The 14,285-nt window shown below is 47.5% G+C and overlaps 2 protein-coding genes across 3 annotated transcripts; one reads left to right on the forward strand and one right to left on the reverse strand.

Moving 5' to 3' along the window:
- Position 1: 1 nt before the first annotated feature.
- Positions 2–10,816, reverse strand: mxc (multi sex combs). Of its 2 annotated transcripts, XM_070288025.1 has the most exons (7): positions 10,346–10,816; positions 10,120–10,287; positions 9,883–10,057; positions 9,517–9,814; positions 5,296–6,357; positions 1,784–5,220; positions 2–595 (listed from the first exon to the last, which is right to left on the reverse strand). In XM_070288025.1, the coding sequence occupies exons 1-7, from the start codon at positions 10,389–10,391 to the stop codon at positions 439–441; spliced, it is 5,343 nt and encodes a 1,780-aa protein (XP_070144126.1). In that variant the 5' UTR covers positions 10,392–10,816; the 3' UTR covers positions 2–438. The 2 variants fall into 2 exon arrangements, with proteins under 2 accessions (XP_070144126.1, XP_017035449.1); XM_017179960.3 differs by having other exon boundaries at positions 1,784–6,357.
- An 813-nt stretch (positions 10,817–11,629) lies between these two features.
- On the forward strand, positions 11,630–13,861 carry Larp7 (La related protein 7). The gene is made up of 2 exons (XM_017179961.3): positions 11,630–12,057; positions 12,117–13,861. The coding sequence occupies exons 1-2, from the start codon at positions 11,793–11,795 to the stop codon at positions 13,640–13,642; spliced, it is 1,791 nt and encodes a 596-aa protein (XP_017035450.1). The 5' UTR covers positions 11,630–11,792; the 3' UTR covers positions 13,643–13,861.
- The last annotated feature ends 424 nt before the right edge of the window (positions 13,862–14,285 follow it).

Genomic DNA, 14,285 nt, shown 5'->3' on the forward strand with positions numbered 1-14,285 from the left:
AAAATAATAAAGGAAACACTCGTACATCGGTTTTTGTTCTAAAGGCCTTACAGATAGGAGAGGGAGAAAAAAACGGCGCTTAATAGGTAAATCAATATACATTTAAATCAATATACAGCGCTATATATTCTGATATATATATATATATGTAATATATGAATAATGAAAACATAACTTAGCGATTTATCTGGTAAATTCTTCTGAGAATGTTGTGTGCACAGGATGTACTGCTTCGTCTCAATCTTGGCTTACGACGAAAATAAATAAATAAAAAATTAATGATATCGATTCTTTAGCGATCCCCGAGACCAGTCACTGGGCCCCAAGGTTGCCAGGTGGCAGGTTGCATGAGTAAAATGATGGCTTAATTATAAACGATGTTAATTCACTTGATGTTTCGACTGATTGCCTAGGCTTATCTCTAACGGGGAGCTCCAATCAGGTGCCGTGAAGGTGGGACAGTATCGACTCAATGTCCTCAATCTCCACCGTGTGGTTCTCGCCCAGCGGCTCCCTTAACAGGTCTGGCTGACCCTCCTGCCGATTATCGACTCCGACTATGCTGCTTCTGATTGCCTTCTTTGGAGTTGTGTTGCTGTGGGAAAAAAGAAAATCGATATATTTATATTGAATGCATTTCTTTCCGATCTTCTAGGTTAGAAAACAACGAATAAAAAACAAGGGAGGATTATGAAAATAAAATAATTTTAGAATCAAACATAAACCTTTTATCAATGATTAATATTAATGTGAGGTGAGCACATCGAAAACTATAGAAAAATATAATCAATGATTGATGAAATCTAGATTTTTATATATTAAACCAATTTCAATTATTCATTTTTTAGGTTTACTTCATCGCTCAAAACCAGTGCTTGCAAATAACTGTCGACCGTTTCTCGTTATCTGCAAATAAGTGTCTCTCTCTGACTCTTTACGAAAAGAGCCAGAGAGCGACCGTTTTATGGGTTCTTGAATGAGCTCGCTCAGAGCGAAACCTTTTTTTCTATTCTGTTTTGTTTCGGTTGTTCCAAGACCGTTTTGTCGTGTTCAATGAAGAAAAAAGTGTTTTGCGTATGTGTTGGTATACATTCACACGCATAACATTAAATTGTTCTATTAATCAAATTGTATTATGTATTTGCATATGTATTGGTATACATTAACAAGCGTTCGTTTTGCAGACGAAATATGTTAATTGCAACAACAACGAAAGTAAATGTGAAGACAGTTTGAGCTGTGTTTTTCGGTCAATCGGTCTTTTGCTGACTCTCTTTGTGCGAGCGTTTCTCGTTCCGCTCTTTACGCACTGCTCATTGAACGACCGAAATAAAAAGAGCTCAACGAAAAGCGCCTAACAGAAAACAGAAATGAAGACAGCAAAACTCTCTTGCTCAGAGCGAGAGCGAGAGAGTATGAACGAAAGCAAAAGAAAAAAAAAACGGTCGACAGTTATTTGCAAGCTATGCTCAAAACATAATGATAATAAAATAATGATAATCATTATTTTTTTAACAATATTTTTCGCTCAGAATTGCGTTCAATGTGTAATATCTTCTTTCTAATATAATTATTATAACAATTATTCTTTGAACGAGTAAGTAAATATAAAATTATAATTTTTAATGGCAAGTAAGATATATTAAAATCAATATTTTATTCTTCTTTTCGCTTATAATGATTACGTGCCCTGCCTTTGAGCTGGTGTAGTTTTGGTTCCTTTTTTCCCCTCTCAAGGCGAAAAGAAGAAGGAAAGTTGGTATTGGTATTCAGTACTACTTACATGGCAGCCACTTCCAGATCATTGTCATCCTGCGGCAATGGTTCCGTCCCCGATGCTGGCGGCGGCTTGTCCGCCAACGGCGTGGATGTGGCCGAGGGCCGAATGCTCACTCCACTCGTGCCGGCACCACTCGCACTTGCACTTGCACTTGGCCCGGGCGCCGATGCGCCACTATTGCTGGTCAGACGCCGTATCCGCTTCTTGGGTATGTTGCGAATGGCTCCAGCCAGCGGTTGCCCCAGATGAAGCACCTGGGCACTTGCCATGCGCATCGTGTGCAGCTGGTCGTCCCCTGTCATCAGCCGCAGCTGGTAGTTCCTGAAATAGGACGCCGATGGACGTGTCCCCGAATTACTGGCCTTGGGTCCATGGTCAGCGTAGGAAAAGTGGAAGGTGCAGCTCTCCCGGCTGCTGCTCAGGCACATGTCCAGCTCGTTGTCGCTGTCGCCAGCAGGACCGGCGAGATCCGACTGGGCTTGGGCTTGGCATGGCATCACTGATGGAATCTGGTGACGCTGCTCCGGTGGCGACGACTGTGTGGACTCGGCCTCCGCCACCATGGGCAACAGCTGTGGCGCAGCGGAGGAAGGGGTCTTGGAGGCGGGAATTCGGGCGTCGACACGTTTCTTGGCGGGCTTCTTTGCGCTCGCCTTCGTGGCGGCCTTCGTCAGGTCACTGTCGGAGGGGGCTTTGGCCAGGGGCTCCTCCGGAGCTGGTTTATTATCGATCAGACGTGAGGAGCGGCGCATGGATATTTTGGCCGACGTGACCGTCTTTTTGGGGCGACCACGTTTGCCCGGCGCCGGTTGTGCCGCAATTTCCACCGCAGCACGGCCGACCTTGGACTTGGCGGCGGTTGCAGCGGGCTCCTGCTTCTTGGCCGATAGATTGAGCGCAAAGAGCAGGGCTGGATCCAATTCGCTGGCGGGTGGGTTCTTGGGGGAACTGACTGAGGGATCTGGGTCCTCTGTTGCCTTCTCCACAACGTCTATATTGTGGGACGACGGCTTCTGTGCTGGTGGCGGTGGAGCTGCCCGGATCCTGTTCGGCTCAAGGTGCTCCCGCCTCTTGGGTGACTTTTGGCTGCTGGGATTCGCCAACTTGGCGGTTTCCCGCATGGCGGTGAGCTTCTTAACGGCTGTCTTCTTGCCCTGCGTTCTGACAGTTGGCTGGGCCATCTTCACCTTGGCCATGACCCGCTGACGCTTCTCGTCTAGCTGCTGACGCTGCTGTTGCTCTTGCAGAGCCACGGATGGCACGGGCGGCGGCGGTAGTGGCCCTTCAACAGCTGCTGCGGGGGGTGGCGGCGGAGGAGCTGCACACACCTGTGGCGGCAGAGGAGGCGGAGGAGGTAGGACCCTAGTTACTCGAGCGGTCGTCGGGAAAGCAAGCGGAGGAGCCGGTGCTCCACATGACTCGCCGCTGGTGTCAGCCTCTGGGACGGATACTTGCTCCTTACTCGGCGTCAGCCAGTTGCGTATGGGATAGCGCACCTCGCCGTCCTGATTGAGCAACTGGCCCGGCTGGCTACCGACGGCCAGCATGGGCAGCACGGCATCTTGCGAGCCGGTGGCCGCCTTTATCCACTCCTCGTCCTCGGTGCTGCTGATATTCGAGAGATTGTCTATGTTGAGTAGGTCCTCCGTCCCACTGGCCACTGCGTTCCCGCCTTCCTCCGGGCCATTCTCGCTCTGAGAGGATTGCGACGACGAGGAGCTGGAGGATGAGCTGCTGGAGGAGCTGGAGGAACTGGACGACGACGAGCTAGTGGCCGAGGAACAGGAGCTGTTTGACACCTCGACGATGGCCTCGGGCAGGCCGGGCAGGAGCTTGTAATGCGGGTGCTGCTGATCGGAGGGACAGCTCCCAGCGGCGGCGGACTCAGCACAGTCCACTGCCTCGCTGCCAAAGGATCGAACGCGCCGAAGGACCGTGGGCTCCACTGCGAGGACAACGGTCGCCTGATCCCTGGGCTGCAGATGCCTCTCCTCCTCACTGGGATGGCTCTCCACCAACGGCTCTTCTCTCTCACTGCTCCTCCTCAGTTTGGGACTCTGCTCCTTGGGAATGGGCTTGTCCGTCGGGGACTCGTGCCGCTCCTCCAGCCTCTTCTCCCGAACCCCCTCCCACTGTTGTATCGCGCACTGGGCATTTGCATCCGTGTGCTCCGCCTCGTCGGGCCGGTAGTAGGAGCTGCCGGAGGAGTATTCCGTCTTGGCGGCGCTGCCCACAGGGGTTCCCGGAATGTGGCCGAATGGCGTGCAACGGAAGCCCGGCGTAATGGCGCTCAGCTGCGGCGTATTCATAATGCTCTTGGTGTCCGAACCGAAGAGGAACGAGCTGCTCGGCATCTTGCCGTAGGGCGTGTCCAGCGGTGCGATGGCCATTCCTGGCGTTGGCGGCACAGTGGCCGCAAAGCCGCTAGTTGTGGCTACTTCTGGTTCACCGCCGCCCATGGCAGGGACGTCGCCGGCTGCTCCACATGCCAGGGGAGATGCCTTGAAGGGTGTGTCCAACAGCAGTGCCATGTTGGGCGTAGCCAGGTCAACGGGTTCCTCCGGCTTTTGCTTCTGCTCCAGCTCCTCCACCGTTGCCTTCTCTTGGTTCTCTGTTTCCTCCTCTTTGGTTTGCTCTGTGACCGGCAACAACTTCTTTTTCAGCGACTTTGGCTTGTGCGGCGTTGTGATCTTAATACTGATCTTCTCCGGGGAATCGCCGCTGCCACGCTGCGCCGTCTTCTTGAACGGTTTCTTGGCCAGCGCGCTCTTGCGACCCTTGGAGGCGGCCGAAGTCGGTGTCTCCTTCTTCTTTGGCCGCTTGTGGCGGCCGCTGACCTTCACGGTCTCCTCGCGCTTCGAGTTGATCTCGCGGAGTCGGTTCTCTAGATCTGTATTGGAGCCGTGCAGCTGGCGCTGCCAAGCGGCCATCAAATCCTCCTCGCCGGCCGCTTCTGCGGAGGATCCTGGGCGGCCCTCGGGCTTCCCCTCCGCCTGATGCTGCTGCTCCTGCTGCTGCTGCTCCCCCTGGAGATTCTCCTTACTGGCCTCGGCGCTGTCATCGTGCGCCGATGAGTTGGCCGAAGTGCTCTTGGGTCCCTGCTTCTCCCGCTCCTGCTTGCTCTCGGTTTCCGCCTGGGAGATGATGCGCTTGCAGGCCCTCACTGCCGCCTGGCGCTTCTGCTTTCGCCTGGGGGTGGCCACCAAGGGCGCGGCCGGCGCTGCAGCTGGAGGGTGGGCCTTGATCACCGTTTGATTGCTGCACTCCTCCATGGCGAACAAGGGCGGCACTCCGCCGTGCCCGTCGTTCGAGCTGAGATCGCAGGCTGGCTGGATGATCTCCACGTGGTTGATAATCGGCTTCTCTTTGGCCTTGGCCAGCAGACCAGGACGCCGGGTGGAGAGCGGCGTGGTGGGGTGCAGGCCGCGGCCAGGAGGAACCTTTGGGGAGAAAGTTAAAGTTCGTACATGCGAGGTTCTCTTGCGGGGAGTGGATAAGCTGCGGAAGGCTTTTACATTGATTATACCCGCCGTGGAGGGCGTCACCCGTTCCAGGACCTGCCGCGACGAGTCCAGGGAGGCGGGCGGCAACTTTCGCTGTTCCTCCCCATCCCCATGCTCTTCCTCCTCCTCTGGCGGCGGCGCCTTCTCCTCCGTCTTCCTAAGGTCAGCTATCAGCTGAACCGGCGGCTCCACTGCCGGAGGAGGTGGCGCCTGCTTCTGGGCACTATTAATGATTATGGAATTGGGCGGCAACTGGTTGGCGGAGAGCGTTATTGGCTCTGGCAGCGAGATCTCAATGTGCGAATCGTCCATGTTGGCAAAGGCGTCCGGACCCAGTTGCTGGGCCACCCACTCGTTGTTGACCAGGAACGGGAAGTGCGACAGCAGGCCGCCGTTCGAGAGGTACATGGGGAACGTCATTTGCCCGGTGGTGGCGTCCACGCACACTTGGCCGGCTGCCGCCGCCTCCGCCTCCGTTATCATGCCCGCCGGATCCCCGAAATTAAGATTTAGGCCGTCACTAGCGAAGCTCACGTTCGCCAAGTCGCCTCCGGCCAACATTTTCTGGACGCTCTCGTTCGAATTCAGCACGATCAGCTTGGAGATGGAGAAGTTGGGATCGATGCTGCCGGCGGTGCGAATGATGAGCGGCGTTTGAGGCGGCACTGGGTCCACGGGGTCTGCTGGATCCACTGCGTCCACTCTATCTTGCAGTTCTGGAGGAGACCTTTGAATCGCAGTTGCTTCCGCTATGCAGTCGGCCATGGCTGCTCCAGTTGTGGCAGGAGGCTTTGGCTCTGTCTGCGCCTCCAGCATAGCCTCCTCTGCTGCTGGCGGCGGAGATGCACACTCCGCCGCTGTCAGCGGTGGGTCGCCGGCTACCACCTCCTGGATGATGCGATCGAACGAGGGATCCTTCTCGGTGGCCTCCAGTATGTTCCTCACCAAGCCGTCTAGCACGGCGTCGCAGCTAACTGTCGGACTGTTCACCGTTACCGTTTTCAGCGCAATGTTGATGTTGTTCACCAGGGTGTTCTGGAAGTCCTGGTTCTTAATGATCGCACTGGCCAGCTCCTGGAAAGAAATTAAGTGCGAAGGAAGGGCATTAATAGAGGAATTTTAGAGGAACAATTGGAACAATATTTATTACCAAGGTTTGAAATTTATATATAAATCAGGGCACGTAATCATTATAAGTGAAAAAATCAATGTTTAATGATTATCTATAGATTTTAATATATTTTGCTTGCCATTAATAAAACAATTATTATTAATTTAAGCAACAAATAATGACTATTTTTTTGAGCGATATTTTTCGCTCAGAATTTCGCTCAATGTTTAATATCTTCTTTCTTAGAGGTTTCTTTGAAACAAATTTTACAGGATCCTATGAGTCTAAAATAGACGAACCCAAAAAAAAACACATTGAGCAAAATTTGGAACGAAAAAATATCGCTAAAAAATTAATCATTATTTTTTTAGCAATATTTTTTCGCTCAAAATAATATTAATTTTATTTTTAGTGTATAATTCTTTTTTTTCGGCTTTTCCAACTGAATGATTTTGTTGTTTAAAATAAAATTGCATAATTGACAATTAAAATTCTTGACTTTCACTTGACTTTGCGGATTACTTATAGGACTCTTAATTACTTTCATAAAATAATAAAATCGAAAGAACCAAAGTATCTGTACGATAAACCCTTGTTTGTCCTTTCAAATAGAACCAAAACCTAAATATGCCCGAAAATTCTTTATAAATGCTATCCGTCAAAGACCAACCTACCCACATTATTTTAAAACCATAAGGAGCGCAGCTCAGTTTCACGAATTGATCAAAGACTACGCATTAAACAAAAAGACATATAATAATAATAAATAGATTTAAATTTATATATAGAAAAAATATATATTAATATGTATTGCGGGAAATTAGTAATGTAATAATAAACAAAGGAAATGTAGGTAATAAGAAAACAAATTGTCAGACTAAGTAACAATCTAGTCTAGTGCAATTAATATAAGGCAATCCTTGTCGTACTAGGAACTTTTTTAGAGAAACTTCTAGTCTTCCAAATTAACCAAGAGATTTCTTGTTGAAAAATGAAGCGCAAACTTGATTTTTCATTATTTTGAAGAAAAACATCCTAAAAAGGGGCTTTGTGCTTTGTTTTGATAATAACTTCTAAACCCGAGGCATGATGCTTTCACTTTTTAATTTCACCCAGAGAATGCAAATAAAATAAACGCAAAAAGTAAAAATGTTTTTTCCGTTCCGAAAAACGGGCAAATTTTATAGGTGAGCTCTGTTTGAAGGCTTAAATCTTTCATTTACTTTTTTTTTATTTTTTTCCATTCAAATATCGATAAATAATCTCTCCCTCATCGTTGATTTATCGATTTAATCGGTTAAGATCGAAAAAAAATTAACTGATGCAATTGACATTGGTACACAAAGGGTATATATATACCGCAGTGTTCACTGAAATAGCAGTGCGACAGAGGAACAACTTCAAAACGTTTTTTTGTACATATTCCTTTTTGCTAGCTGATCTATTGCACATTGTTTTTGTAAAATAGAACATAAAAATAAAAATCGAGAAAAAATTCCGTTAGATTTGATCTATTTTTATGTTTTATTAATATTTTTCACATATGCAGCTCGTTTTGGCCGTTCACTGAAATAGCAGTTTTTAATTTTCTTTCGCAAAAAGTGCCGAAATTTCTTTTAATTTTGTAAAAAATTAGTTTAATTAAGGTCGTTATTATAGTTTATACTATAATACACCTTTACAACGCAAAAAAAAATATTTTTGTGGGCGCAGGACCTCACTGCAGCATGAGAGAAAGGTATCAGATTACTTAGCCTAGAAAGAAGGGCAAAACATGTAAAGAGTCTCCAAATCTTTCAAATTGTTCTTTTAAAATAGTTTATAAGTCATAAAATATGAACCGAACCCAAAAAAAACCGAGGTACGATTCGCAAAACCACAATTGTACAGGCTCGACGCGTACTTCGCTTCAGCAAAGCTCGTCCTTTTGCATCCTCTAGGGATATACGAGCGGGAATTGGCATAGGAATCAGTCATGGGACCATTCGCCGGGGACTTATTGAATAAATTTTAGATTCGCGAAATCCATGGAAAATGTCACTGCTTGGTTAAAGGCATATCAAGGCCAGATCCGAGTTCGCCAATAGCCACTTGAACTGCCACTTTTCAAATGGCGTAATATCCTTTGGACAAATGACTCAAAACTGGTTTTATTTGGTGGAATATTACAAGACAATATGTCCGTCGACCTCCAAATACATAGTACCACCCAAACCACACGCTGAAGACAGTAAAGCACGGTGGCCTTAAAATCATGGTATGGGTATACTTTTCATACAACGTTGTAGGTCCCGTATATATGATCGGTGGGATCAAAGACCATTATGTTTATGTCCAAATATTAAAAACTTTCTTGCAGCCGTATCCTAAGGAAAATATGCCATTAATTTGGACATTTCAGCAGTACAGTGACCCTAATCATACCATCAAGGTGGCCAAGGAGTGGGTTCTTAATGAAAAAGTGGATGCAATGCCATGGCGTGCACAGTCCCCGGATAATATTCCGATCGAAAACTTATGGGGGGCATCAAGGGCTACGTATTAAAGAAGTTTCCGACTTCTAAGCCGCAGCTTCGGAAATTTGTGCAGGAGGAATGAGGCCATATTTCCCTCAAGCGTATCTAAGACTTGGTGGACTCCTTGCCACCCAGGTATGAGGCTATGATTGCTTCTAAAGGCTATTTAACAAAATATAAGATCATAGTCAATTAGAATTTAAGAAGAAATAGGTTTCTTATACGATATTTTTAAATTTATGAAGAATTTTAGTTTTTCACTGCTATTTCAATGAACGGCATAATATAGACCTTTTTTGTTGATATTAGCTATATCTTCTAAAAGGCTTATGTTACCTAAATTAAATGATTGTGGTATTGTTAATAATTAAATACACTAAGCCTTTATGAAAAAAAAATTTATGAAAATAGTGTTTGTAACAGTATTTTCCAATCTTAAACGTGCACTGTCGTGGGCACTGCTATTTCGGTGAACACAGCGGTATATCGATCGACAAATAGATCGATAAATCGATAAATAATGCCTACATATATGTATTACTCTCACAGTTGTATTTATATATAAATATATGTGCATTTGTACATAGAATTTTCGACATCACTTACCGGCATGGACTGCGGTGTTAGCACCACGTTCGCCTCGGAGTGGCCCTGCCGCGGAGTGGAATTGTTCCGCGGCCCTGAATCATCACCTGGCGGCAGCTTCTCCAACAAGTCCTCAAAATCGGTGGCCGTAGAGCTGGTCCCCTCCTGCTCCGCCTCCTCATCGTCATCCTGGCTAGCCAGGAAGCTCGGCCTGGGCTTGTCGCGACTACTCAGGCTGCAATAAAAATGAGGCGGAAGCAGGCGCGGCCGCTTGCTGAAGGAAGGCGACGACAAGTAGTCCCCCGGGGATTGAGTGGATCTGTTAAGATTTAAAAAAGGGAAAATTAGCTTCGTGCTGTCATACTGACAGGCAAAATCCATAATTACAAGCGCCTCCGCTTTCGGTGCGCCTGGGATGGGCCACCTCCGGCAGTGCTGCTCTCGCTGGCGCTCCTATCCACCGTCGAAGACATCGACATCAGTTCTTTGACCCGCTCGGACAGCTTCAGCTGCTGCAGCTGGTGGCGCGTCTCCAGAGGCAGTTTTTGCACGGCAGTGGCCACTACAGCGCACAGGAATTCATAGTGGTTAGTGAAAGTTGACTGTGTGTACGTGGGAACTTACCCAAGCCCGTGATCTTGACGTGCTCGCAGATAATGTCCTCCAGCCCGCCATTGAGGAAGTTGTGCGTCTGAAGGCCTTGCTTCAGGGCGAGAAACTCGTGCTGCAGGTGCGGCGATGTGCGACACAGGGTATGGGCCGCTCGCCGCAGATTCTGGTTAACCAAGTAGCCTGCGAGCGGGCAAAGGCATTAGCAAGAAGAAAGAACGTCGCCGCGGAGTAGACTCACCCAGAACAAGCCGGGCCACATCCGAGTGCAGAACGATCGAGTCCATCCTTCCGTTTTCAAGGAATAGCCGTCATACCAAACATCCGAAAACTCGCAAGGCAAGCGAATGCCGCTTGGCTCTTCCACGCTGATTTAATTTTTTATTCGGCTGCCTCTGTCCGCTTTCCTCGGTACTGTTCCCCGTTCGGATGCCAGTGCCAATTACCTACTAGTTAGTAATACTTTCTCGGTGTCTTGCTGCACGGACGCAAAGACACACTTTTTCGCCTATTCGCCTATTATTTTCGTTTGTTGTTGCCGAACGAAGCGGAGCACTGTACAGTACAAGGCGCACACACACTTTAGCATCTGTTTGCCGCCCGCCAAAACAACGAAACAGGGTTGCCGCTGCGCCCGAATATCGATTGGTTGGGTTCGAACTATCGTGCGTATCGTACGGGGAGCGAATAAATAAACGGCTTGGACTGCTAAATAAGAGGTCGCTTAGCTTAGAATATTTAAAGATTACAGAAGAGAAGACGGTAAGTCCAAGTGCTACTGGGTTTCGGTTGTACATTTACAGGGTGACTTATTTGGGTCGTTTCCTGTCGCTCCCTATACATTGCCAATACATCGCATCCACCGTCTCTCGCAAGATGTTAATAACTTTAATTAATATATATGAATGAATGAATGAATTTAAGCCGAGTTTCCTTCAGAAACATAAAGAATTATGGGAAATAGAGCTGGGAAACTATCGATGGTATCGAATTTTTCCTTTTTTTGATTCACCATCGATAGTTTTTTTAATCACTATCGATGGTACAGGGTTTTTTTATATCACTGATTTGTTGCTGAAATTTAGTAAGAAAAATCCAAACGAATATATTATATATATATATATATATATATATATATATATATATATATATATAATATATATGTATCTATATTTAAAAAAAAAAAAAAATGTATTCCAGATTAACTTATATTGGAGGTGGTGCTGAAAAATATTAATCTACAGACAATTTTATTTGTGCAAAGAGTTGCTTGGATAGAATATTTTTGTTAATTACTTAGTCACAACATATGGCATAATTTTTAAACCCGTGAATGGTATTATAATTCTATTTGAAATTGCTATAATTTTAATTTGCAAAAAGAATCGTAAAAAGGCGATACTATCGAATTTTCGCTTTTAAAACATCGAAAATATCGAATGGTGCCACTATCGATAGTTTCCAAGCTCTAATCGGAAAAGTATTCGGGTGAAAGATAATTTTGCGTTTGAAAAACTAAATAAAAATTAATTTGTAAATATTCCGAGACGATAGTTGAAGACGACCTATCGAAATATCGACACACACATTCTAAATGACCATCTTTAGCACGACGGCGTTGCCAGATAGCGGAATTCGCACCGCAAGAAGCAATTGCAAGCATCAATTTGCAGGATTTTCAGCTACAAATGGCTGCCAAAAGCGCCGAGAAAGACAAGGGCGAGGGCCAGGAGCCCGCCGCCACATTGGAGAACGAGAATCCTCCTGATTCTAGCGAGCCGGCAGGACAGAAGGCCGCAGAGATGGAGACCACGACGCCGACCAAACGCGATGGAGGACGCAAGCGAAAGCGGCATTTGTTCAACTCCATCCGCAGCCAGATGGAGTTCTATTTTGGTGACGCCAACCTAAGCAAGGACCGTTTCCTGCGACGCTATGTCGACCAGGATCCATGTAAGTGCCCAGCACCCCCAAATTCGAGCCAAATGAAACTAAGAACGGAATTGTTTCAGATGTGCCGCTTGAGGTATTTCTCACCTTTAACAAGATCAAGACACTCACACAGGACGCGCAGCAGATCGCCAAGTCGCTGAGCAACTCCCAGCTCCTAGAGCTAGACGAATCCGGTCTAAAAGTAAAACGGAAGACAAAACTGCCGAAGCAGCGCGACGTCAACGACAAGACGCTGTATGTCGAGGCCTTGCCGGCAAATGCCACCCACGATTGGTTGAAGGAGGTTTTCAGCCGATACGGACCGGTGGCATATGTCTCCCTGCCCCATTACCCCGGCACCAAAAGGATCAAGGAGTTTGCCTTTATTGAATTCGAGAAAGCCGGGGCTGTGGAGAAGGCTGTTAAAGCCTTTGAGCAGATTCATGGCGTGCTCTCCGTGGAAACTGATCCGGGTGAGCTGGCCAGCGTGCGCTCCTTCCAACAGCAGCAGCAACAACAACAGGAGAACCAGCAGCAGCAGGAGGAGCTTACTGAGCCGGAAGAGCCTCCCAAGATAAGCCTAAAAAGGGAAATACCAGACAAGAGTGGAGAAGGTCTCGAAGCGAAGCGAGTCAAGCTTGAGAATGAGCAGCCGAGCGGAGTCTCCACTGCGGAGGAAACAGCCAGCGAAACAGATGCGGAAGCTACAGTAGAAGCATCCGAGCAGGATGGCAAGCCAGAGGCGACTGACACCAAGAAGCGACGTCGCAAGCGCAAGAAGAAGGTGATTATGGATAAGCCGAATATCGAGCCCAGTGCCTTGGAGCTCAAGGTTCTGCCCAAGACCAGCTGGAGCAGTTTGCGCAACAAGTACTTGAATCTACAGCGCCGCCTCGTCAGCGAGGCCAAGAGCAAGCAGTGGCGCGAGAATCATCCTCAAAATCAGCAGCAGCATCACCACCATCACAACCATCAGGCTCACAACCACCCGAATCCCCCCCAGCCCAAGCCAGAAGCCGTTAAGGAGGAGGAGAACAGTGCGGAGGCGTTAAGTGACGGCGGCGGCGAGCCTGGGGGTGGCGCCGGCGGCGATGGAGTGCCAGTGCCAGTCAAGCGCCGCAAGGCTGTGCACAAAATGAACATGAACTTCTATGGCGCTGGCGGCGTAGATTCCACCAAGTCCGAGGAGCCTTCCCAGGAGCGCACGCCCCTCTTTAAATATGAGCCCGGACTCATCGTCGAATGCACTCTCCTCGAGCCCTGCACCAATGTCAAGGAGTTCAAGGCCGACATGCGCCAGTATCCGGATATCAAGTACGTGGACATCAAGGAGTCCGATCAGGTGGCCCTGCTGCGCCTGGCCACTCCCTTAGCCGCCGAGGAGCTGGTGCGACAGGTGAGCTGCGCGGAGCGCCAGCTGAAGGTGCTTCGTGGCCAGCCTGAGACGCTCTACTGGCGCAAGATCGAGCAGGATCGCGAAGCGAAGCTCTCGAAGAAGGTGCGTGTTCAGCAGAAGCGCGGCAGGGAGAAGATCTCCAAGATGTTGGCCAAGCACATCAAGTTCGACGATGGTGATGACGAGGTGCCTGGGGGTGCTATCGACTGAGTGATAACATGGGCGGGAGGGCGAAGTTTGTTCTACAGTGCATAAGAGCCTGCTGGTGTTAAATCCAACAGCAGAAAAACCAAACGGTCTGATTTGTTTTATAAACAACACAACCAATGTGCATAGGCATAGGAAATACTGCTAGAAAAATATTTTATTTTCGATTATTCGTGAAAGTAAATGCCAAGAAATAAAACCGAATAATACCTTTTAACGAAAGTTTGCTCTAAATTTGTACAATGGTGCAGTGGCCAGCAGTCAAAAAAGCGGGTGGACTCAAAGAAGTCCGCTAAAGATATTATAAACAGACAAAGAATCGGACTTGCCGCATTAGTTTCGCTAAATGCTCAAAAACGTCCGCGCAAACGCACAAACAGCGGACGAGTATTGCGGAATCTCAGGATTATACCCGATAATGATGTCGTAAAAGGTCCGCAATCGAAATTTTATTGGGATTCCGAAAATTATAGCATTTTCATTCATATGAGCCTGAATAGAGATCCGTAAGTAAATGTAAGAGGTACATTACGAATTTATTTACGATTTACGAATTTAAAACAGGGTGCATTTTATTCATATTTAATCACCATCTAATATTCCCCACATATGAGCGAGCGATCGGTCAATTTCAAAAAGAGCTTGG

Source organism: Drosophila kikkawai, chromosome X (assembly GCF_030179895.1).
Source record: "Drosophila kikkawai strain 14028-0561.14 chromosome X, DkikHiC1v2, whole genome shotgun sequence".
Taxonomy (NCBI): domain Eukaryota; kingdom Metazoa; phylum Arthropoda; class Insecta; order Diptera; family Drosophilidae; genus Drosophila; species Drosophila kikkawai.